At 47.0% G+C, this 24,797-nt stretch overlaps 1 protein-coding gene across 1 annotated transcript in view; it reads right to left on the bottom strand.

Annotated features, from left to right (window-relative positions):
- Positions 1–24,422, bottom strand: part of LOC144781934 (WD repeat-containing protein 62-like) — a 636,677-nt gene extending 612,255 nt beyond the window's left edge. The window contains exons 1-2 of the mRNA XM_078661021.1: positions 24,150–24,422; positions 17,801–17,892 (exon numbers count right to left, since the gene is read on the bottom strand). Coding sequence (XP_078517147.1) covers positions 17,801–17,892; positions 24,150–24,278 — 221 coding nt within the window. The 5' untranslated portion in view covers positions 24,279–24,422. The remainder of the gene's footprint in view (positions 1–17,800; positions 17,893–24,149) is intronic.
- Positions 24,423–24,797: the final 375 nt, after the last annotated feature.

The following is a 24,797-nucleotide window of genomic DNA, read 5'->3' as shown; positions in this document are numbered from 1 at the left end:
GCAGGGGAGCAGCAACCAGAACGACAGCCCAACAAGCCGGGAAAGGTAGGGCTCAACTCCGTGGCAGTATGGCGGTCTCAGAGGCGGGGAAAGTAAAGCGGATACAACCCGCGTTTCAGGCAAGATCTAAAGGTGAATCTGTTTATGGAACATATACTGACAGGCTGCAGACGTTGTCAGTTACTGCTGTGAATGTATTCAGTAATGCAGTTCACAGGCATGCTTTCTATGGCATGGTAACTGGTGCCTTAAAGTTGGCACAGAGTTGCCAGCTAGGAGCATACAGCGTATATGAAAAATAAACTTTAAGAGACGGCCTGGCATTCAGCTGCACAATACCTGAAGGCCAGAATTCCATGAGCAGAATTCAAAAGCACAGAATCTAATGGGCAAATATTATTTAGCAAATTAAATGATGTGCATGTACAACATTGTATTTCTTTATTCTGGAATAATATGTATTACACCATATGCCACTGGATTCAAGCTAGCCTGGCTGATTAGGGGTGTTACCTCGAAACCGGTCCCAGGATGCTGGTTTCCAGTCCAGGAAAGCCTGGCTTGGCAGTTCGGGCTGGACTGTTCCCATGAGAAACAGGGTCAAGACTGATTTAAATATGGCTGGGACTGAACTGAGGTTGCAAAGTGAGCTAAAGAACGATGATGGATTCAACCAACATCTGTGACTGGGGGTGAGGGTCTGAAAAGTTTCAGTGCTCCGTCCATCGTCTCCTTGTTTTTGCATTGATTACCATAACACAGATCCATCTGTCTAGAACTCCTAAAGACATTTACCCTGCATAATTTAAGAATCATCTTTGTGGCTACCCAACAAGTGATTTATTATTATTTTTTAACTGGTCTTTAACCATGTAACGGGACACTGAGACGCAAGCAGTAGTTAACCTCTTACTCAAAAACACCTTCCATCAGTGCAGACGACCCTAGTAACTTCAGTCTAATTTATTTGTTCCTCTATTTAGGCACTAAATGAAAGATTAATTATTACTCAATTGCAGAAATTTGCAAAAGGAAACAGACTATTATATTCTTTCCAGTCTGGATTCTTACAAGATCAGTGCTATGATATTATTAGACCTTTCTGTGGCGTTCAGCACTATCAACTACAACATACTCATTAAAACTTTAAATTATGTGGGGTTCACTAGGATTTTTTTTAATTGATTCATTCTTTTCAGAGAAATCTCAGTCTGTGTCAGTTCCTTCTTTCACATCCAGTGAAGACCTTTAAAAAGTGGTGTCCCCCAAGGTTTGACAGACTCACTTCTGCCACTCAACCTGTACACACGTCCCATAACAAATGTGTTCCATCTGCATGTGGGGAGTGTTATAGGTATACAAGTTAAGAGTAGGAACTACACCACAAACTGACTGAGTCGATCTTCTCCAAATCTAGGTTGCCATTTGTAACTCTTACCGCCATGGTCCACAACACAAAGGGTTCTCAGTTTTGTGCGATACACTTTCCTCTGAATGGTTCCCTTGAGGATGCATTCAGGCTCAGCTATTCTCACAGCCTGCTGTAGGCGTGTCTACCAGTCCCCCTTCTGTCAAAAGTGCTTTGGAAGGGGCTGGAGGATAGAGTACAGCTTATTCTGATTGGTGTATGATCTGGTATGACAATTTGTAGGCATTCAGCACTTCCTCTCTTGTGCAGTACATACCAGGTCCTCCATCCCAACTGATGTGGCTGCACGCATGGCAATTGAGCAGTGCCAGTCCTTTTGCCTTCCTGATGAGTTTGTAGACATCATCTTAGAGTCCAAGAAGCTGCCACCAAACCGATCTATGAAGCTCACTAGAATAAGTACATCTGGTGTTGCAAGATTGAATGAATCAACCCCTTTAAATATCACCTTTCTGACATTTTGCAATTTTTGGTGTCCCTAAGCAGCAGGGCCTGTTTATGTCTACAATTAATGGCCATCTGGAAACCCTGTATGACCGATTACCAAAGTGATGGATGGAACAGTTCAATTAATCCGAGCCCCTAGTGATCAACAGGCTCACATTCTTACAGATGACATCCACGTTTGAGCTGATGCAGTTGCTCATTTTGATTTCTTATCTTCAAGGCAGGTATTGGAGAAAGTAATTTCAGCATATGGGGTTGGACACCCTCTGGATCCAGACCTGCTAGGCCTTTACCATGAAAGACCCTCTGTAGGCAGCCATGGCTCTATTCCAATGTATCCATGGCTGCCTCCACAGTTCTCTCCAGAGGCATCTCAGTTGCCAACATCTGTAAGGAGGCTACATGGACATCTTTGTATGCTTTTGCCAAGTACCACTGTCTCGAGTCTAATGCACGCAGCGATGAGTACTGTGCCCAAGCTGTGTTGCATGACTTTACGGTAGTTTACCAGCACTGCTCAATGTCAACTGCCATGGAGGTATTGCTTTGGGACACACTCATCAGGTGGGGAATATCAGGGACAACGTAGCCATCAGAAGATTTTTTTTTATTACCTTTGGTAACAAGATTTCTCCTGCTCGCCCCTCCCAGCCTCTCCTCCCTCCCACCTCCCCTACTTAATGACGGCAGCTACAGGGGAGCTCGAGTAAGACCTCCGACCCTCAGTCTAGGTCCACTCTTTCCCCGCAGCTCCACTGTGCCGTCTCTTGCCTCCAGACTCTGACCTCCTCCTTGGGAGGTTCGAGGCTATTACCCGCTCCTGCGCCTGCTGCCTGCTCCAACTGGGACCAGACTGCCTGCAACCACCGTAACCTTTCTCAGCCGTTTTTTTTTCTTAAATGTTTCCCTGTTGTGCCACTGTTATTGTGCCCATCTGTGTCTTGCTCTAATTCCATCACTGTTTTTATTTTCTCGTGCCTGCCTGTTTCGCCGCTGCTGCCCCAGCCGCCCTTCCTACCACCCCGGAATTCCCCCTGGAATTCCCCTGCTCCCGCCTCCCAGCCTCTCCCTCCCTCCCACCCTCCCATCCTCACCTACTTAATGGTGGCCGCTGCGCGGTCGCGCGCAGCAGGCGCACCAAAGGTAAGCCTGTCTGTGCCCAGCACCAGGAACCCTGGACCTCCCACTTCCCATCGCTACGACACCAACACCCTCCTCACACTCAACCCTGGAAGACTTAGAGAATGCCAACCGGCCTCACCGAACACGACCTCTAGGCCAGTTCTCCTGCCTCCACTGCCGTAGGACCCTCACCGCCACCCCGGCCTCCAACACCGGCATCACCCTCAAATGCATCCTCCTCAATGTACGTTCAGTACACAAACACGCCATGGAAATCTGGAACCTACTCGACTCTCTCCCCCGACATCGCCTTCTTCACAGAGACCTGGACTAACGCATCCTCCGCCCCTGACATCAGCACCGCCATCCCAGACAGATACAAGATCCAGAGGAAAGACTGCCCCAACCACCCAGGAGGAGCCTGGCCATCGCCCACAACAGCATCCTCCGCCTCACCACCTCCAGCGAAACCTTTCCCTCTGCCGAACACCTGCACTTCAACATCCAGACCAACCCCAAAAGCCACACCCGAGGAACCCTCATGTACAGACCCCCCCGCCCCCGAACACCCTTCGCCACCACCATCAACGACTTCATCGCACCCCACGTCATCGCCTCAACAAACTACATACTCATTGGAGACCTGAACTTCCACCTCGACAATCCCAGCGACCCAAACTCCACTATCCTTTGTGACAACCTCGCCAGCATCGGACTTAAACAACTCGTCAACACACCGACCCACAGAGCAGGACACACCCTCAACACCATCTTCGTGGCAGGAAACAGAGTCCAATTCAGCCACACAACGCAGCCTCCATGGACCGACCACCACTGCTTACACTTCGCCATCAACAAACCCAATGCACCAAACCAGCCCCACGCCCATCACGAAGGAACTGGAGCAAGGTTACCGACGAGCAACTTAACTACACCCTCACCCGAGACAACCACACCTGGGCACCCAACGCAAATGACACAGCCAGAGAACTCCACACCTGAATCTCCCACTGCGCAGAAGATCTCGCCCCACTTCGCAACCCCCGACAGACAACGCCCTAAGAAAGCCGCCTGGTTCACCACTGCTCTCAAGAAGCCAGACGCACCTGCAGACGCCTGCAGGAGAACTGGAGAAACACCAAGACAACCAAAAACCACACCACCTACAAGGACGCCATGACAGACTACTACAACCAGATCAGTGCCACCAAGAGGAACTTCATCCACAACAAAATCCTGGTCAACTCCACGAACGCCAAGGAACTTTTTTGTGTCATTCAAGAATTCCCCAACCCACGCAGCGAAGCCACAGACATCACCCCATCCCTAGACCTCTGCGACAAGCTTGGAACCTATTGCCACCTCAAGATCAAAAACCTCTACGAAAACTTCATCGACCATCCACCAGGCGCCACAGATGGCCTCCCGCCCCCCAGATACATCAGCCAGCCCACCATCTCCAACTGGACACCGATCACGGCGGAAGACACCGCCTCGACCATGAAAACCATCCACTCTGGTGCCCCCACCGACCCCTGCCCCCCTCACATCTACCACAGAGCAGCGGTCGCCATCGCACCGAACTACAAAGCACCATCAACACCACCTTCAAAACAGGTACCTTCCCAAACAACTGGAAGCGAACAAAGACCCCCTTGCTCAAGAATCCCACAGCTGACCCCACCGACCTCTAGAACTATCGGCCCCTCTCGCTCCTCCCCTTCGCAGCCAAAGTTGCAGAGAAAACAGGAAACTGACACGATTCATTGAAGAGAACGCCGTCCTCGATCCGTTTCAATCCCGATTCCGAGGAAACCACAGCACAGAGACCGCCCTACTCGCTGCCACAGACGACATCCGCACCCTCCTGGACCAAGGCCACTCTGCAGCCCTCATCCTACTCGACCTATCAGCGGCCTGCGACACCATCTCCCACCGCACAAAAGTCGCCAGACTACATGACGCAGGCATACAAGGATCAGCCCTGGACTGGATCCGATCCTTCCTCACCGGAAGAAGCGAAAGGATCAGACTCCCACCCTTCCTCTCCCACCCCACGAAAATCACCTGCGGAGTCCCACAGGGTTCATCACTGAGACCCACCCTCTTCAACAGCTACATGGCCCCCCTCGCAGCCAACGTCCGACAACACGGCCTTAACATTGTATCCTACGCCGACGACACCCAGCTCATCCTCTCCCTCACCAAAGACCCCACCACTGCCAAACTCAACTTCCAGAAAAGGAATGCAAGACGTCGTAGTCTGGATCCCCAACAGCTGCCTGAAGCTCAACGCCGAGAAGACAGAAGTCCTCGTCCTTGTTACCTCACCTTCTGCATGCGACAGCACCTGGTGGCGACCGCCCTCGGAAACCCACCTACCCCCTCAGACCACGCCAAGAACCTCGGCATCGTACTAGACTCATCACTCACCATGAACCGACAGGTCAACGCCGTCACCTCCAGCTGCTTTAACACCCTCCGCATGACCCCCTGAGTCCTGAGTCAAGGAAGACAGTCACCCACGCACTCATCACCAGCATAGTGGACTATGGAAACGCACTCCACGTCGGCATCAACAAGTCCCTATTCCGCAAACTCCAGACAACACACAACACCGCCATCAGACGCGTCCTCGGCATTCCCCGACACACAAACAAATCAGCCAAAGTGTCACTTTCAAAATCCTCACTCACTCCTACAAATGCCTACACAACAACGGACCCAAATAACTCAACGACAGAATCAACTTCCATGTACCCAAAAGAAACCTCCGATCTTCCAACCTTGAACTGGCCGAAACCCCACGCATCCACAGAGCCAGAGCAGGCGGAAGATCCTTCTCTCACATTGCAGCCAAAACCTGGAACGAGCTACCGGCAGACATCAGACACGCCCCCTCCCTGAACACCTTCAGGAACACCCTCAAGACCTGGCTCTTCCGCTAAACAGATCTGCGGACCCCCCCCCTTTCAGCGCCTTGAGACCCTTACGGGTGAGTAGCACGCTTACAATTCCCTGATTGATTGACTGAAATTTTTATTGGATACATAATCTTCCTGAAAATTCCTCATGACCCTCTCTTCTCCCTTGACGAGTAAGTGCAGTGGCAAATACGATTCCAAGGTACATACACATGTAATGTGTTGAACTGGACACTGACATTGCTTTCTCAGTTTTACTCCGCAAGCCTTGAAAAGCCAGAAAAGATCAGGAAGTGAAGCCAGCTCATGGGTTGGCACAGAATATAGTCCAGTGTCATCAAGTTCCGAGGTAGAGTTATGGCTGATACTGCATAGCAACACCTGGTGGTGCTGGAGAACTTGTGCAGAGGAAAAGCTTTTCTGGACAGTCTGAAGCCTAGAGGGATAAATAAGACATACTATGATCAATCTGCTGGAAGAATAAGCAACCAGCAGGACTGTTCTTACCAAAGGTAAGTCACTTTTTCTTCTCTGAAAGCTGTGGAAAGGCCCAGACACCAGGCATTACGTGATAACACCGTCAAGCACCATGCCCTTTCAATCCAACTTCTACTACTACTACTACAAAAGCCTGTATCTCACAGAAATTATAGAACGAGCCATGGGATTCTAAAACGAACTGGTTGTTTTCATGTGCGGGAGCACCATAGAGGCATTGACACCCAAGGCTGAAATAGTGTTGTGATGGATGAGTCGCTTTCACCACTGGCCCTGGGCAGCCTTTGAATAGGGCTCCTATTGACAGAGCTTCCATCAATGCAGTCTCCAGCAGCCATAGTTACATGAACAAGCATTGGCATAGGAAATATGTCTCAACAAAGTGAGAGCTTTGGGTTTTTTTGTGTTTTTTTTACAATAGTGTGGGAGTATAGTAAGAGTAGATAGTATGTGTTGTGGAGAGGGCGTCTGAAATTAGCATTAGCCATGGAAGACAATTTGTTTTACTTTTTGCATTGCTCAAAAAATGGGCATCAGAAGAGTACCAACAGCACACACTAACACAAAAATCAAATAAAAAAGCCCTAATGTGAAATGGAAGGCTATCAAAATATAACATATATTAACTGTCACTTTAAAAATCTCCCGCTTGTATCCTCCTTTGTTTGGTAAGCAAAAATGCACTAAAGAAGTTCACTTTAACCATTACAATTTGGAGATCTTAAAGGGGAAGTATCACATTTCGATTTAAGACATCGCCTTCAACCTTTGTGGTGGCTACGAATAGTTGATGTAATGGAGGTGATGGCAGCAGAAAGGTTCATACAAAGGAGTTGGTAGCAGGAGGCTGGTGGTTACCAATGGTTTATGCAAAGGAGGCAGTTTTAGCAGGATGGTGGTTACAAACTGGTCATACAAAAAGGCAGTAACAGCAGTATGGTTGTTACGAATAGTTCATACAAAGGAAGCTGTGGCAGCAGGATGAAGGATATGAATGGTTCATACAAAGAGGCATTGATGATGGTTACAAATGTTTCATGTGAAGAGATAGTTCATGTAATGGTGATTATGAATACCTCATGAAAAGGAGCTGGTGCCAGCACGAGGGTGGTTGGAAATGATTAACTAGACCATATTAAAGTCTTAGCGCACCACTTTACCGCAAAACCTCAGGTTCTGATCTGCATTATTTCCGGAACTACTTTAAATAAACTTAGTCCTTCCAATTAAATGTGTGCAGGAGGCAAAGAAGCACGCTGATTGGCCGAAGTGGACCAATATTAAGGGGACGTGTAGCATGCGGCGTTCCACGTAATCAAACACACACTTTAGTCATCACCAGCTTCATCCAATCACAAATGCAAAGTATTTCTAACCAATAGTGTTGTTCTATTCTATGACTAGTAAAACTTGCAGTACTAGCATAAGTGTGAGCGGTAGACTGGCTTATGTGTCCCTGCCCCAACTTGTTATCTCAAGTGTGTAGTTTATGTAATTACTCGTCCCAGATTTCCAGAGACCTTTTTCTTGCATTGGAAATGATTTACAGCCCTGTTTACAAAAGCACAGTAGGCGCAAGTAAAAAAACATGATCTTCCACCAGAAGCGCACAACACAAACAAGCAGCGACGGGCAGGAGGTGGTGGGGGGTGAGCAGCCGATATTCTTAAAGATGAAGGGCGGAGGCCGTGAAGCGGGCGCTGCGCTAAGAATAAGCAAAATATAAAAGTGGGTGCATGCAGACAAAAATAAGGCTCAAGCCCACTATGCTTAAAGATGAAGCATGGCAGCTGTAAAGCAAGTGCCGTGCTCATCATAAACAAAATAGAAAAGCGGGTGCATGCGGACAAAAAGAAAGGCACGCAGCCTCCCGAAGCGCCCGCCATGCTTAACCACTTCGCTGCAGCAGCTATTCCGCCGCAGCGCTAAGGGGGAGTCGGGGCCGCGCGGCGCTCCCATACTCGTGACGGAACCGCTCCGTCACGGCCCTCGGGTGAGCTGTGCTTGCGACGGAACGGTTCCGTCACGGCCCTGTCCGCTCTTTAGAACGTCAGCGCAGGCGCGGCGAGCGGGCCGTGACGGAACCGTTCCGTCACCAGCACAGCCCACCCGAGGCTCGTGACGGAACGGTTCCGTCACGAGCATGGAAGGGGTTAAAGATGAAGGGCAGCGGCCGTGAAGCTGTCATCAAGGGAAACGCACTAACACTAGCGTTAAGTGCTCTTTTAGAATTTAAAAAAAAATCCCTGAGCCAATAACTGAAATGGGACAAGTGAAAGCCTTCCCTATGTAAGAGAACAAATAACGAAAAGGGAGGGACAAATAGGAAAAATAACCACTAGGAAGGAAGGATTTTTAGAGGACACTGGGGCAAAAAAATGAAAATCAGTGGACAGCATGTAAGCTCACAAAGTATATACAGCAAACACAAGATGTACGGAGTGCTAAAACTTTTCAAACACTCACTCCCAGTCACAGATCTGGGTTGAATCCATCATCATTCTTTAGCTCACTTCGTCCCCCCAGTTCAGACACAGCAATATGCAAATCAGTATTGACCGGATGCCTCATGGGAACAGTGAAGCAAGAACTACCAAGCCATATCTTCCCTGGACCAGAAACAAGCATCCTGGGACCGGTTTCTCGGTAACACCCCTCATCAGCCCGGCTAACTTGCATCCACAAGCAAGGTGTGAAAGGGACCCACGTCTGGGCATACCCTGCCAACTTAGGCCAACAAAGCAAACACAAGATAATGATGGAGGGAGTGCTGAAACTTTTCAAACACTCACCCCAGTCACAGATCTGATATGAATCCATCAAAATTTTTTAGCTCACCTTGCCACCCCAGTTTAGACACAGCAATATGCAAATCAGTATTGACTGTATGCCTCATGGGAACAGTGTAGCAAGAACTACCAAGCCATATCTTCCCTGGACCGGAAACAAGCATCCTGGGACCGGTTTCTCTGTAACACCCCTCATCAGCCCGGCTAACTTGCATCCAGTGGCAACGTGAGCAAGGGACCCACGTCTGGGCATACCCTGCCAATAAAGCAAAACAAGATATTGATTGAGGGAGTGCTGAAACTTTTCAAACCCTAACCCCAAGTCACAGATCTGAGTTGAATCCATCATCATTCTTTAGCTCACTTCGCCAACCCCAGTTCAGACACAGCCATATGCAAATCAGTCTTGACCCTGTGCCTCATGGGAACAGTCCAGCCCGAAAAGTGTGACATATGTACAAGCCCCTATCGCCACCACAACGTCACTTTTACTGACGTTGTGGTGGTGATAGGGGCTGCGCCTTATTTACAAGGCAGTGTTAAGCCACTTAACATGGCTTAACGCTGCCTTGTAAGTTAGGCCCCCTTTCACGCTGAGGTTAGCGTGAAAGGGTTGGGCTGTGGGTGTTGTGTTGGGCGTTCCACCGTAACAGCCATTGGATTTGATGCTGCTCCCTATGTACAAGGTCGGCGTACATAGGAGGCAGCGCCAAAATTAAGACCAGGTAAAACCTGGTCTTAAGTTGGCGAAAGAAGGACAAATAGAATATTTCTCCTCGTTTTTGTTTTTTTCCATGTGTGCTGCCTTGTGCAGCACGCATGGAAAAAGCAAAATACCATGGATTGTTTATGAACAGGAAGGGACACCTTCCTATACATAAACAATCCTTTAAACAAAAATGCAGTTTAGTGACTTTCATGTGTGCTGCATGAAGGAGTACACATGACTGTGACAGAATGGCATTTTAGGATTGTTTATATGCAGGAAGGGACACCTTCCTTCACATAAACAATCCTCCCCTCAAGTAGACACCCTTGCACTATGGTGCAAGGGTGCCTGCGTTCGTGCTAAGTTGTTAAACTTAGCGCTTTCGCAGGGGGACCACATTCTTGTAAATATGGTGCAGCCTTGCGGAGAGGGGCGTCAAGCCATGACCACTAACGCCTCTCTCCGCCACTTCCTTGTACTTATCCCCTGTGTCTCTTTTGCTTTCTTGCCCTAAGTGCGCCGAGTATGCCCAGACGGGGGTACCGGGCTCACCATGCCACTGGATTCAAGCTAGTCTAGCTGATGCGTGATAATGCCCCGAAACCAGTCCTAGTATGCTTGTTTCCGTTCCAGGGAGGACCTGGCTTGGAAATTCAGTCTGGACTGTTCCCACGATACACAGGGTCAAGACTGATTTGCATATGGCTGGGTCTAAACTGGGGTGGCACAGTGAGCAAAAGAAAGATTGTTTTATCCCAGATCAATTGACTGGGGGTAAATGTTTGATTTGCTCTGTATTCGGTCCAACTTCTGTCTGCCTTTCTCAAAGTATATACACCATGAATCGGAGAGACAGTGCAAGCATTGTCTAGACTCAACCTAAAAAGGAGTGATCTCTCACCGAGGGCTGAGGAGTCGCCTCGTCAAAAAGCACTCTCTATTACAACGACAATCAATGATCAACATAAGATTCTGCATACCACAGTGTCAGTCCCATAGACTGGTTCTCAGGATGCCTAAAAGATCCTCAGCCTCTACAGCCTTGAACACACTGCATTGGCTTCCAATACATAAGCGTATACTGTTTAAGGTTCTCACAATTACCTATAGAGCTTTTTACCATCATGGCCCACTCTATCTGCGTAAATACTTCAGACACTATCAACCATCACGTTCCCTTAGGTCTTCCACTGCAAACCTGTTGCATGTCCCCAGGTTCAAAATGACAACAAGAGGAGGAAAATCCATTGCGGTCATTGGAGCAAAAGCCTGGAATAAGGTACCCTTATGGATGCGCCAATCCACCACGGAGCAAAATTTCAGAAAGCTTTTAAAAACCTGGATTTATTCCCTGCCCAACTCTGAATGTATGAGGCTCCTAGGATATGTCGCCTAGCCAGGTTACCTTCTCTACCTCTCTACCGCTTTCTGTCTTAAAGGAATCTAAGCGCCAAGATACTCCTTGGAGTGGTAGTTGCGCTATACAAGTGCTTTCTCACATCACATCACATCACATAGTCCTGATCTCTATCAGTGATCCTCAAAGTACAGCCCGGGGGCGAATGCGGCCTTCCTGACCTTTACATGCGGCCCCCTGAGCAGTAATCAACAACCAGGACGTAACCACTACTGCCATGTCCATCCCCATCTTCAATTTATCAGATCACATTCTGTCATCAGAAGAAACTAGACTTCTCTCACGAGGTCTCTCATTCGTGCCGACGGTCAGAACCAACTTCCTAGAACTGCAATCAAACCTTTTAAAATTCTTCAGAAGAATCCGGTTAAAATATTTTTTTGCAGACAAACCAGAGACGGGAATGAACCAAATCTCTCCGTTTCGCCTGCCCTCTACCTTTAATCCTCCATCCAGTCAAATGTCACCTGAAATTCTGACTTTTGAACGCCTAGTTTTAAAGGAAGTAATGGATCTTAAAACTATTCCGCGCTTTATCCCATACAATCTGCCCTTGCCGGAGAAAGAAGCCCTAAACACCCTCCAAAACAATTTGAACATTGTCATCAAACCCGCAGACAAGGGTGGAGGGATTGTCGTTCTGAACACTGCACAGTACGACGAAGAGGTTGAACGACAACTCACCAACAACAAACATTATCGTGTTCTTTCTAAAGATCCGTTGGCAGACATTAGACAGAAGATCCTCTCTATCACTATCGCAGCAAGAGACAATAATATCATCACCAAGAAAGAATTTGAGTATCTAAATAACCCGCACCCCAGGACACCGGTCCTATATGTTCTCCCCAAAATTCACAAAGATGATAGAAACCCACCCGGACGACCCATCGTATCAGGATGTGGTTCCATCCTGGAACCCCTAGGGAAATATCTGGACTCAGTCATCAAGGAATTTGTGCCCATCACAGACAAATACATACGTGACATCATGGACTTGATCAACACCATAGAAGATCAACCTTTCGACCTGGATAGCCAAATGATGGCAAGTCTGGACATCGAGTCCCTCTACACGAACATCCCGCACCGCGAAGGACTCGATGTAATCAAAAATCTATTGATTTCTAGACCTCAACCCTGCCAAATTCCGACTGACTTCATTATGGACCTCCTGAGAGTGGCTTTACAAAACAACTATTTCATGTACAAAAATGTATACTACCTCCAAGTCAAGGGAGTATCAATGGGCGCTTGCTTCGCTCCCAACTTTGCCATTCTATACGTGCATGATCTAGAAAAATCAATGATTCTTAACTCCATCAATCCGTATCGACCCCAAATCCATCTGTGGCGTCGATACATCAATGACATTCTGCTGATCTGGAATGGAACGGCCGAGTCCCTACAACCCTTCATGAACTGGTTAAATTCGTCACAAGAACATCTCAAATTCACAAGTGAGACCAAATCTAATGACTTACCATTCCTTGATGTCACTATACATGCAGAAGAGGGGAAACTTGGAACATCGCTCTTTCGCAAGCCCACAGAACGAAACACCTTGCTACATTATTCAAGCAACCACCCAAGGGCCCTACGTGATGGACTACCATTTGGCCAGTTCCTCCGAATTCGGCGCAATTGCAAGTGGCGCAAAGACTACTTTAGGGAGGCAGACATTTTGGCCATGAAACTGATCAACAGAGGCTACCCACGACGTCTGGTTAAACAAGCGAAGAAACGAGCATGGTATAACCACCGTGAGGATTTACTACAGCCAAATCAAAACAAAAAATCTATGAACAGAATCCCCTTTGTCTCTGTCTTCAGCCCGGACAGCAACAGGGTAGCCAAAATAATCAAAACAAACTGGTCTGTTCTACGATTTGATGAACAATTCCACACACCACCACTATTTTCGTACCAGAGAGGTAACAACATTGCCAACCACCTTGTCCGAGCCATCACTTGGCCAACGACTACAACTGAAAAACACACCATCACAGCTGCATGGGGTATGACTCCTGTAATCGGACACTTCAAATGTCAATCCTACAGCGTCTGTGAGCTAACATATAACACCAAAGAATTTGTCTACAATGGACAGACTCATCAATTATCTCACCACTCTAACTGCAAGACCCAAAATGTCATTTACGCTATCCGTTGTCCATGCGAACTTATTTACATTGGCCAGACCACCCAAATGGTCAAACAACGGATAATACAGCACAAGAGCAGAATTAACTGCAAAGTACTAACTGCTCCATTGGTTCAACACTTCTTGGAAAAATCACACAAGGACACTGACCTAAGGTGGATGGTCATTGAGAAACCCACACTACCCATCAGGGGCGGTAATATGTCCACTCTACTAAACAGAGCTGAATGTAAATGGATCGCACGGGTTGACTCGGTCAACCATGGGTTGAACACCCTTGATGAATGGACAAACACCATCTCCATCTAATCCTACTGTCCACCTATCTCTTGGATCTATCCCTCCTCTTACCACCTCTGTATACTCTGGTTAGACATGTATAGTGGAAGTAAATTGTTCGATAAACTGTGCCTTTATTCCTTCTTTATACCCATAATTTAAATGTAAGTCTATTGTCCACCTGCATAGACAAGTGCCATGTACTTAAACATCCGGTTTTAAACCAGGTCTCTCGATATGTTAAATCCCACTTCATGGTGTTAGATTATTCTCAGAACTCATGTAACGGATATAATTATAACAATAATTATATAATTGTATCCCGATGTATGTAATCACAACTGACATGACCCTTAATTGTGCTCTCGCGCCTGTCATGACGATGTGTGCTGAACCCTGACGCTAGCAAACGTCCGCCTCTTACGCCTGCATCGCGTCATGCTTTCTGTATCTTGCCCGACTTCTTGTTTTGACTCAGTCAGTTCCTGTTAGTCCAGGTTACCTCGGTAACCGAGTTACACGCCCCTCACTCTAGCCTAAGCCACGGCCGCACTCCGCCCCCAGCCCTCTCCTGGCCAATGTCACCCCGTGCACCAGGCCACACGCCTCCCGTCCCGCCCCGTGTGGTGACTGAACCCCGCCCCCCACTTCCTGATTTATATGGAATCTCCGCACGCGCCGAGTTAGCTCCCGCATTCACTGCCGGTAGCCGACTCGCTAGAAGAGCCCCTTCTGCCTTCTGCCGCCCTGCTTCATTCAGGTAAATCCAGGACTTTTTCCACACGTACGGTATGTTCCCATACCTGAGACCCTCGCCCTCTTACTCTATCGGCGCGGTCTGACTCAGAGCTCTCTTTCACCCCGCAAGCGCAGCTTTTCCCGCCCGCTGCTCAAGTTAAAGCATCTTGCAGGTAATATCACCGCCAATGGTTTTAATCTCAGTGAACGAGTCGACCCCTGTCGCTCAATTTCCTTATTCCTTACTCCGCAGCGATCGATCATTGAGTGACCTATCGGACCACCAGCACCCTCGCTCTTATGCCTGGGTCTAACTGTAAGTTTACAACGGTCCGTTTCCTCACTATTCACAGACCATCTCCCCACACCGACTGACACTGTGATTTATTTTACTAGATACCATTAGACATACCTCCCCATGTGTCAACGTTAGTCACCCCCAATAACACTTCCGCGGCCCCCCGCTCCGGCCCACACCCCTACCACTTCCTACACACATTAAACCTTTAATGTAGACCTGCTCTCCTACCCGCCCATCACTTCACCCCCTGCCCCTCCCCCACCCTTGATTGCCCAGCCCTAAATTACCCTTTCTGCCCACAGCACTGTGTCAATCGACAACCCTGTCCTGAAGACGATCCCGACTAAAGGGGATCGAAACGCCGTCGACTGTACAGCTTGAATTACACGACGCATATCACGTCTTGTGCTCCTGTATAAATAACTGGTTGTCAAGTGATTATAACTTGTTTTTCGGAGCCATCATTTGATGTATATACTTTGGTTAATGCGTCGTCAATGCTGTTGTTTTTAGCACTTGCACCTTCACTATCACTAAACTGTATATAGCACTGGCACCAAGTGTCACTGGGTTGTCACAAGATCCGCTCTGTACAGTGCTGTTTTAACTGTATTGACATATGAAAGATCTTTTTTTCCCTTGCCTCTTGGTAAATTATACCACTTCCTCTGAAAATCAATTGACTCCTTGTCTCTTTTTCCTCTGTAATGCATATTGCATACATTTCTGAAACTGTCTCTACATAAATCCTGTTGGGAATTGTTCTGGCTTACACGATACACCCATCCCAACGAGGTCTATGGGTTTTCTCCTGTTATTCCTATACACGCCCCCTGAGCAGCAGCAGCTGATCCTGTTGACTCAATTCAGCATCAATATAAATAAAATGGTAAATATACTGCAAACACTTAAAGGTTCATTGCAGTTGAACAAAAGGAAATAACTAGGCCCTTAACTTTAGAAACACCTTAATTTTTACTAAAGATAGCAAAAGTAAAAATACCATAGTCTTTTCAAATTCAAAAAGTGTATTTCATTGACCTGTAGAACCATTTCACCTTAGTAAATCAAATGATAGCAGTGCATTCAGAAGTTTTCTTTTAAAGTGATGGTTTTGAAACATGAATTTAGAAACGTTCAAGGCCCCCCCCCAACAATGCCATTACATCAAAGCTCAGGAGATGGTTTTGTACAGCACACATCCTGTGCCATGTATTTTGAGGTCCTCTTATATGTGATAATGAGGAAAAAGGAGGGAAATTAATATAAAACTATTGCCCAGGGTCACACAAGTTGGTCATGTGGAGAAGCCAGGATCCATCCAAGGTGTTCTGGTTTCACGCTGCGCAATTGTGTTCAGCCAGTAGATATACACACTTTGCTTCCCCTACACCCACTTTACACCCCCCTCCCACCGCTGGAATCAGGCCCATCGGTCCCATCAAAGGCCAAACTTTGCAGCCCCTTGGGAAAATGTTTGTGAGTACCCATGATCTAGATAGTGGTGTAGTTGCACTTCTTCATGGATGCAACCTGTTCCTCTATGAACTGCACAGTTAAACAACAAATTGTGTTAGAGCTGGGCTATGGAGAGGGGACAGGGCTTTCACCAGTGCTGACACTGGCAGCCCAGATTTGCTCATTGTGAGGGCTCTCATTGGTGCAGACATCAGCAGCAGACCACTAACTCATGGAGAGAGTGGCTCCCCCAGTGCCAATGGCTTGACACTGCATGGGAGAGAACATAGTGGGTTTCACTGGAACCCTCACCAAAGGCCTACTACTCACCACTCCTTTGTATACTATACCCCTCGGTCAAAGCAATCACTGCAACGGGAGTAAGTTGCAACTGAAAAGGAAAAAAGAATTTGCAATGCAATAGGTCTTGCATTTATGAAAGTTTGAGCTATTGGCAGTGTAAATGACAATGCCTTTTATTTATGTGCTGTTTTTAAAACCGATAAATAAAAGGCATTGTCATTTACAAAGCCAATAGCTTAAACTCTCACAAATTCAAGACCTATTGCATTGCAAATGCATGCTATAAAAGTTTTTAAAAAGCGTTAGGAAAGAGTTTGTCCTGCCTGCAACAGCAGTCAGGAGAACAGTATTTGATAAAATAGTGCTCGGAGGCTGTAATTAAAGCCCACCGAGCAACAACACGCGTAACGTAACAAGGGGTGTCGCCATGGGAGGTAACAAAATGAGACAAGGCGGTACTAAGGAGGGACTATTCAGACTTTTGATCAATGAACAGCCACAGTTTACAGTGGACAATGACACAAGCCAATGAAAAATGTGGGCGGAGCTTCAAGTCCCTCTCTCAACATAGCATGCCTCGCACAGCAGCACATGCACAGCCCAGGCTCGACCTAAATAGGTTTGCAGGGAGAGCCTCTCCATGCAAACTTGCAAAACGGCCAATGTCATCTGCAGCAAACAGGCAAAACTAAGCTAGTCACTGATGGACACTTTTACCATAGAACACCTCTCCTGTGGGTTGTTTCAAAATGTGACCAGCACTGCAAAGCACCAAATGACTTAGACGGGTTAAGTCAAATCTCCTTTCTATACATACTATGTATTTAAAAGTTGTTGTTATGAACATTATGTTTTGTGTTTAAAAACTCTCTGGAAACAAAATTCCAGAGCTAAGGCGTTTAAAAAAAAAAAAGAATTAAAAAAAAAGTGTGGGACTACAACTTTATTTAGCTGATGAAAATGGAAGACATTTTTGTCAGCGATAAACATTCCAAGATTAACACAGATCAAGCTACAGTCTAAAGCAAAAACGAGCAAGAAATAATAAATATTTCAGGACAAAATATACTCCACCATCACCAGCCCCACTAAAAATTCCTCGAAAGCTCCACCGTTTAAAAGATATACACTGTTACTTTTAATCTCTTGACAATTCAACGTCAAAATACTTGTTAAAAATAAAGCATTGCATCTTGATGAAAACACAGGATGGTATCCTCACCCTGCAAAGTAGGCAATGACTCCAGAGTTGACATCACAAGTAAAACTACTGTTGCTTGTTGAAGTAATTCCTAAAACGGTTTTCAGTTTTACCTACAAAAAAAGAAAAAGCTATTTAATAAATAAAATATAAAAACATACAACAGCCACAGTGTATATCCATAAATACACACGATCACTGTTCATTGCAAACAGTGTGAAGAAGCAAGCAGCAACAGGAAGGTAGCCCATGACAGCCAGCAGAATCAAGAAGTATCAAGCTGCCAGGCTGCGTTCAGGAGGCCACAAGGTAGGCAGAGGTTTATAAGCTAAAACCTTGGGGTTTGAGACCTTACACCTTTGCTGTCCTGGGGCCAACCCGACTTTGCCTCTGCAAACTAGGCCAAGTGCAATCCTTCCAGCACTTGACACCCATTGATAACGTTGATGACGCGCAGTTACAGGTTTCTCAGGGATGTTAGTGTAGGGGGCTACTCGGGCTCATGATATAAAACCACCTCCCAGCAGCACAACAAAATCATTGTCCAACTCAGTGCTTCTCTTTGTAGAAAAGACAAGCACTTTATTACACATAAAAACAGAGTACTGCTTCACACTCAATTGTGTTCAAACACCCGATTCACGGAGGTAGGCTCTGTGCTTCTCAGGGGCCTCTGCTCCTTCAGCCTTCACCTTACTCCAGTGGGTCCAACCACCACACCTTCTACAGACACACCTACAATAGTTGAGGTAGATACAAACCTCCTCTCACACAGATACACACTTCACACACACCCGCATATACACACTATATGCACAGACACAACACTTGATCTTGAATTAACAAGTGAATATACGACAGGATATAGTGTTGGGTTATTGTGTCTACAGGTCACCCGGAGGTTTGTCCAGGACACTCTGTTTATTGTCCGGACGGAAATAAGTGTGTTTTTGTTTTTTGACCCGTAGGGGGCATCACTCGGGTGCAATTGTGGCATGAAAGGGTGCAATTGTGGCATGAAAGGGTACAATTGTGGCATAAAAGGGGGCAATTGTGGCATAAAGTATGGTCATAGGTTTCTGGCACTACGTGATCACACTCTTTTTCGAAATTAAGTTCTCACATTGAGATTTTGATGTATCATTTCTTTGCACAACAGCTGATGAGTTTTCCTTTCAATTAACAGGTTTGCCCCTGAAGAAAGGGACAGATTGTCCCGAAATGCATTGGGTGCTGTTTTTCTGAATTTTCCGACAGCGTGAATTGATTATATTATTATATGTAAAAAACATTTATATTTCTGTACAATGCTCAATAATCAGGATTAACTGAATATATTCGAGTGCACAATCTATTGCTTCATTTATAGACTTTAAGGTTTACAACCACTGGCTAGGCAAATGAGGCACAATGAGATTACTTGCATGTACATTTATTTTATGTGATATTAATGAAAATGTGGTCTGAATTTGGCCCTTCTGGGCCTATGTTGGACACCCCTGCTACCTGGGTTGAAAGCCCCTTTCTCTTTATAACAGCAATGTTCTACAAATTGCAATGCCTGCCTAGCTCAGAGTAGTTGGAGATGATCGACATAAGTGGAGCCTTTGATATTTGAACTGTATTACCAGCTCCGATATTATAATTTATTTCCATTAATCCGGGTGATATTCATCAGTTGCTGCTCTCTTGGCATGGCGTGGAGCCTAAAGCAGAAAGACTCAACAGTCCTGCGCAGCACTGATAGCCTTGGGACACACACAAACCAGAGTGCACGAACAAATATATTTATAGGCACAACTGTGGGCTCCATAGACAGGTGCCTAGCTTTAAGCCACAGACATCACCCCGTCCCAAGACCTCTGCAACAAGCTCGGAACCTTCTTCAACCTCAAGATCAAAAGGCTCTACGACAACTTCAAGGACCACCCTCCAGACACCACAGCCTCCACCCCCTCCCAAGGACAACAGCCAACCCACCATCTTTAACTGGAGACCCATCACGACCTAAGACACTGCCTCAACCATGACAGGCATCAACTCAGGGGCCCCCACCGACCCCTGCCCTCCTCACTTCTACCACAGAGCAGAGGACACCATCGCACCAGAACTGCAACGCCCCATCAACACCACCTTCAAAACAGGCACCTTCCCGGACGTCTAGAAACGTGCAGAAGTCAGACCCCTACTCAAGAAGCCCACTGCGGACCCCACCGACCTCAAAAACTACCGGCCCATCCCGCTCCTCCCCTTCGCAGCCACAGTCGCAGAGATAATGGTCAATAGAGAACTGACACGGTTCATCAAAGAGAACTCCATCCTCGACCCATCCCAATCCGAATTCCGAAGCAACCACAGCACGGAGACCTCCCTACTCGCGGCCACAGATGACATCTACACCCTCCTGGACCAAGGACACTCAGAAGCCCTCATCCTACTCGACCCATCAGCGGCCTTCGACACCGTCTCTCACCGCACACTAGTCACCAGACTACACAACTCCGGCATACAAGGAACAGCACTGGACTGCATCCGATCATTCCTCACTGGAAGAAGCCAGAGAATCAGAAAACCACCCTTCTCTGATCCTACGAAAGTCACCTGCGGATTCCCACAGGGATCATCACTGAGCCTGACCCTCTTCAATAGCCCCCCTCACAGCCAGCGTGCGAAAATTCGGCCTCAGCATCGTATCCTACGCCGAAGACACCCAGCTCATCCTCTCCCTCACCCGAGACCCCACCACCCACAAACTCAACTTCCAGAAAGGAATGCAAGAAGTTGCAGACTGGTTGACCAACACTGTCTGAAACTCAACGCCAAGAAGACACAAGTCCTTGTCCTTGGAACCACCCCTTCAGCATGGGACAACACCTTGTGGCCGACTGCCATTGGGAGCCACCCACCGCCTCAGACCACGCCAAGAACCTGGGAATCATCCTTGACTCCCCAGTCACCATGAACCGACAAGTCAACGCCGTCACATCCAGCCGTTTTAAAGCCCTACGCATACTCTGTAAGACCTTCAAATGGATCCTCCCAAGTCAAGGAAGACGATCACCACGCACTCATTACCAGCAGACTAGACTATGGAAACGCATTAAATGCCGTTATCAACAAGTCCCTACTCCGCAAACTCCAGACCATACAGAACACCGCAGCCAGACTCGCCCTCGGCATCACCCGACAAGACCACGGCAAGAACCTCGGCATCGTACTCGACTCATCACTCACCATGAACCGACAGGTCAACGCCGTCACCTCCAGCTGCTTTAACACCCTCCGCATGACCTTCAAGTGGATCCCCCTGAGTCAAGGAAAACAGTCACCCACGGACTCATCACCAGCAGAGTGGACTATGGAAACGCACTCCATGTCGGCATCAACAAGTCCCTACTCCGCAAACTCCAGCCAACACAGAACACCGCCGCCAGACGCGTCCTCGGCATACCCCGACACAAACAAATCACCCAACACCTACGAACACTCCACTGGCTCCCAGAGGAGAAAAGAATCACCTTCAAAATCCTCACCCACGCCTACAAATGCCTACACAACAACGGACCCGAATACCTCAACAACAGAATAAACTTCCACGTACCCAAAAGAAACCTCAGATCCTCCAATCTCGCACTGGCCGAAACTCCGCGCATCCACAGAGCCAGAGTAGGCGGAAGATCCTTCTCTCACACATCGCTGCCAAGACATGGAACAAGCTACCAGCAGAAATCAGACGCGCCCCCTCCCTGAACACCTTCAGAAAGACCCTCAAGACCTGGCTTTTCGGCTAAACAGACCTTCGGACCCCCCCCCCCCACCAACTCCCCACTGCTTTAAGGCCCTTACGGGTGGGTAATGTGCTTATAATTCCCCTGATTGATCGATTGATTAAATGTAACACAGCATCAGCTGTGTTTGAGTACAATTTGGCCAAATACTAACCTGGAGACCAACGCACTTTGACCTGTCAATGTATATGCATATAACCATAAGAACTGCTGGAAACAAATGTCATAGCTAAATGCGGTAGCCAAAGATGGGACTTAACATTTGTGAATGCTATGTGACACTGGGTGCTGGGGTGAGGGAGTAGTCCACATCACTCCCAAGTGGGTTGAGCTTGGGCATATTTGATCTCTGAGAGGTATAAATGTTAAGTCTTACAGAACCCAGAACCTCTTTCTACACAGCTTCTTTTTCACTGAAAGATTGACAAATGGCAGTTTATACCAGTTTAAATAGTTGCATAATCAGGACAGAGCAGTAACACATTGTGTGTCTTCAAAAATTTTGCTTTCCAATATTAAAAGGTACCTTCTAATGGAAATTGCACGTCCTTAACACCAGAAGAGTACTCATGCACACGAAGACCCCCTCCATAACAGATACACTAGGAGCTTTAGGCTTTTTCAAGACAATACCCATCATTTTCACACATTATAGTCCAAAAACATCAGAAAATAAACAAAAGAGCAACAAACAATTCCAGTGCAGCAACGGTCAATCAATCACAGCGCAGCTACAGCAGCAACAAACCAGTGGCAGCGGACCTGCATGACGACACCTCAGCAATACTAGCACAACTTTCAGCGTCAGTCAGCCAGCTGAAGAGCAACTTTCAAGTGAATTGGGAAACCAGCCCAAATCCTACAAATAAAGAATAAATAAGATGATACAGGAGCCTTTTAAACTAGGTGACGTTGAATCCTTACTAAGGCTCAGTTAGCATTAGCCAGTAAAACAAACTTTAACATGTTGTAGCAAAATAGTTTTATTCCCTTCACAGTGGAGGACGAGTTGGTTCTGTCCCCCACGGTGGTGCTTGTGTGCCGAGGACGGAACCGTTCCTCCATCCGCACACGATCCACAAATCCTGTTTCCAGCAGAGGGATTTCCTTTTTGTTTTTGAGCCTCTGGAGCTGAGGAAGAGCTTCCCGAACCTCCCGAGGTGTTTTTTCCTTCTTCAATGTAATGACGAGTGCTGAAACTTTTCAGACACTCAGCCCCAGTCACAGACCTTCATTATGGGAATAGTCCAGCCCAAACTGCCACGCCAGGTCTTTCCAGGACAGGAAACAAGCATCCTGGGACCGGTTCAGTGGTAACACCCATAAGCAGCCAGGGTAGCTTGAATCCAGTGGCAAAGTGAGCAAGGAACCCAAGTCTGGGCATACCCTGCCAATTTAGGGCGAACAAAGCAAAAACAAGGAGATGATGAACAGAGCACTGAAACTTTTCAGACACTCACCCCCAGTAACAGATCTGAGTTGAATCAATCAATCATTGTTTTTTAGATCACTTTGCCACCCCACTTCAGACCCAGCCATATGCAAATCAGTCTTGACCCTGTTCCAAATGGGGAACGGTCCCTCCCGAACTGCAACGCCAGGTCCTCCCTGACCGGTTTCGGGGATACACCACTCATCAGCCAGGCTAGCTTGAATCAAGTGACAAAGTGAGCAAGGGACCCACGTCTGGGCATTCCCTGCCAACTTAGGGCGAACAAAGCACACACAAGGAGATGATGGACGGAGCGCTGAAACTTTTCAGACACTCACCCCCAGTCACAGATCTGTGTTGAATCCATCATCGCTTTTTAGCTCACTTCTCCACCCCAGTTCAGACCCTTCGATATGCAAATCAGTTTTGACCTTGTTCCTTATGGTAACAGTCCAGCCCGAACTAACACTCCAGGTCTTCCCTGGACCGTAAGCAAGCATCCTGGGACTGGTTTCAGGATAACACCCCTTATCAGCCAGGCTAGCTTTAATCCAGTGGCAAAGTATTTTATTTCCCCAAGATTCCTTTTTCTTTATTACTGTGCAAAAATGCAATTTCAAATATGTGAGGTCAGAATATCAGTTGTACATGCACCTATTGCATTTGATTTAGCAGGCTATAATGTTGATTTATAATAATCTGGGCCACTATGGGGTTTACAGTACAACGGTCTTGTCTCTTATTTCATGTTTAAAAACTATCACTTTTACTAAGTCCCTCCCAGTGCAGAGTTGTAATGTTACGTATTAATTTCAAAACGTGCAAATGTCAAGGAAATACACTGTTTTAATACTATTTTACGTACTGTTTGTTGTATGATTTACATAGCAAACATTTTCAGGGCTCGGCTCGTGCACAGGCTCTAAGAGCCAAGCAAAATCCTTGGCTCTGCTCTCCCTTTTAATTTGTTGGATTGCCCAACACTCCTTTCCAGGTCTAAAATGTCGGCATATAAGAACCTCCCACCAACAGACGAGTGCACTGAAAGGTGTCCATACGAAACAAGTACAGTTCATAACAGCTTAGGAGCGGTGTCAAACAGCTGTTATGGGAGGGGGCGGGGATAAATGCACAGCTACCCTCTTCCTACCCGATGCTGGGACTCCGCCGCACCACGCTGCAGTCGCGGTTTCCGGCAGGGTCCAACTGGCGGGGAGGGCAACAGGTTTCGAAGGCGAGAGTCTGCATCCGGAGCCCTAGAATGCGACAGGGAGGCCATGGTACCGGTACACAGTGGGGATAGAAACAGACGGGCGGGACAATCAGTCCGTTGTAAACACTACCCTCTTACAAAGCAGTAAGCACTTCTCTTTGGTTCGTAACGCGCGGGGAGTGAGAGCCTTACTTTGGCATTCCCACGCTCATTGGCTAAACTTCAACTCTTAGTCCGCCATTAGCCAATGAGCAACCTTCAGGAGTCTATTGGTTAAAACATACAGCGAAAAAGACAAGACTGCACTCGTCGGACATTAAGAATATCTGAGCGGGCCCCATGTTGGAGTGTAAAAGACTACATCGCTTCTGGAGCTGATATCACGGAAATGGGATTTATGTATTCATTTTGAACCAGAAAGTTGTTCAGATTTGCACCGATATGATTATTTGGACTTAAGCTGTAACTGTCATGCTCTAAGTATTTGTGCTTACTGTTTATTTATTTATTTATTTATTTATTTATTTATGTATTTATTTGTTTAAATTATTTAAATAAAATAAGCTGTGACTGTCATGCTCTAAC

This window comes from Lissotriton helveticus, chromosome 9 (assembly GCF_964261635.1).
Source record: "Lissotriton helveticus chromosome 9, aLisHel1.1, whole genome shotgun sequence".
In the NCBI taxonomy this organism is placed as follows: domain Eukaryota; kingdom Metazoa; phylum Chordata; class Amphibia; order Caudata; family Salamandridae; genus Lissotriton; species Lissotriton helveticus.
The sequence above is the reverse complement of the archived record's forward strand: the minus strand, read 5'-3'. Positions and strand labels throughout refer to the sequence as shown.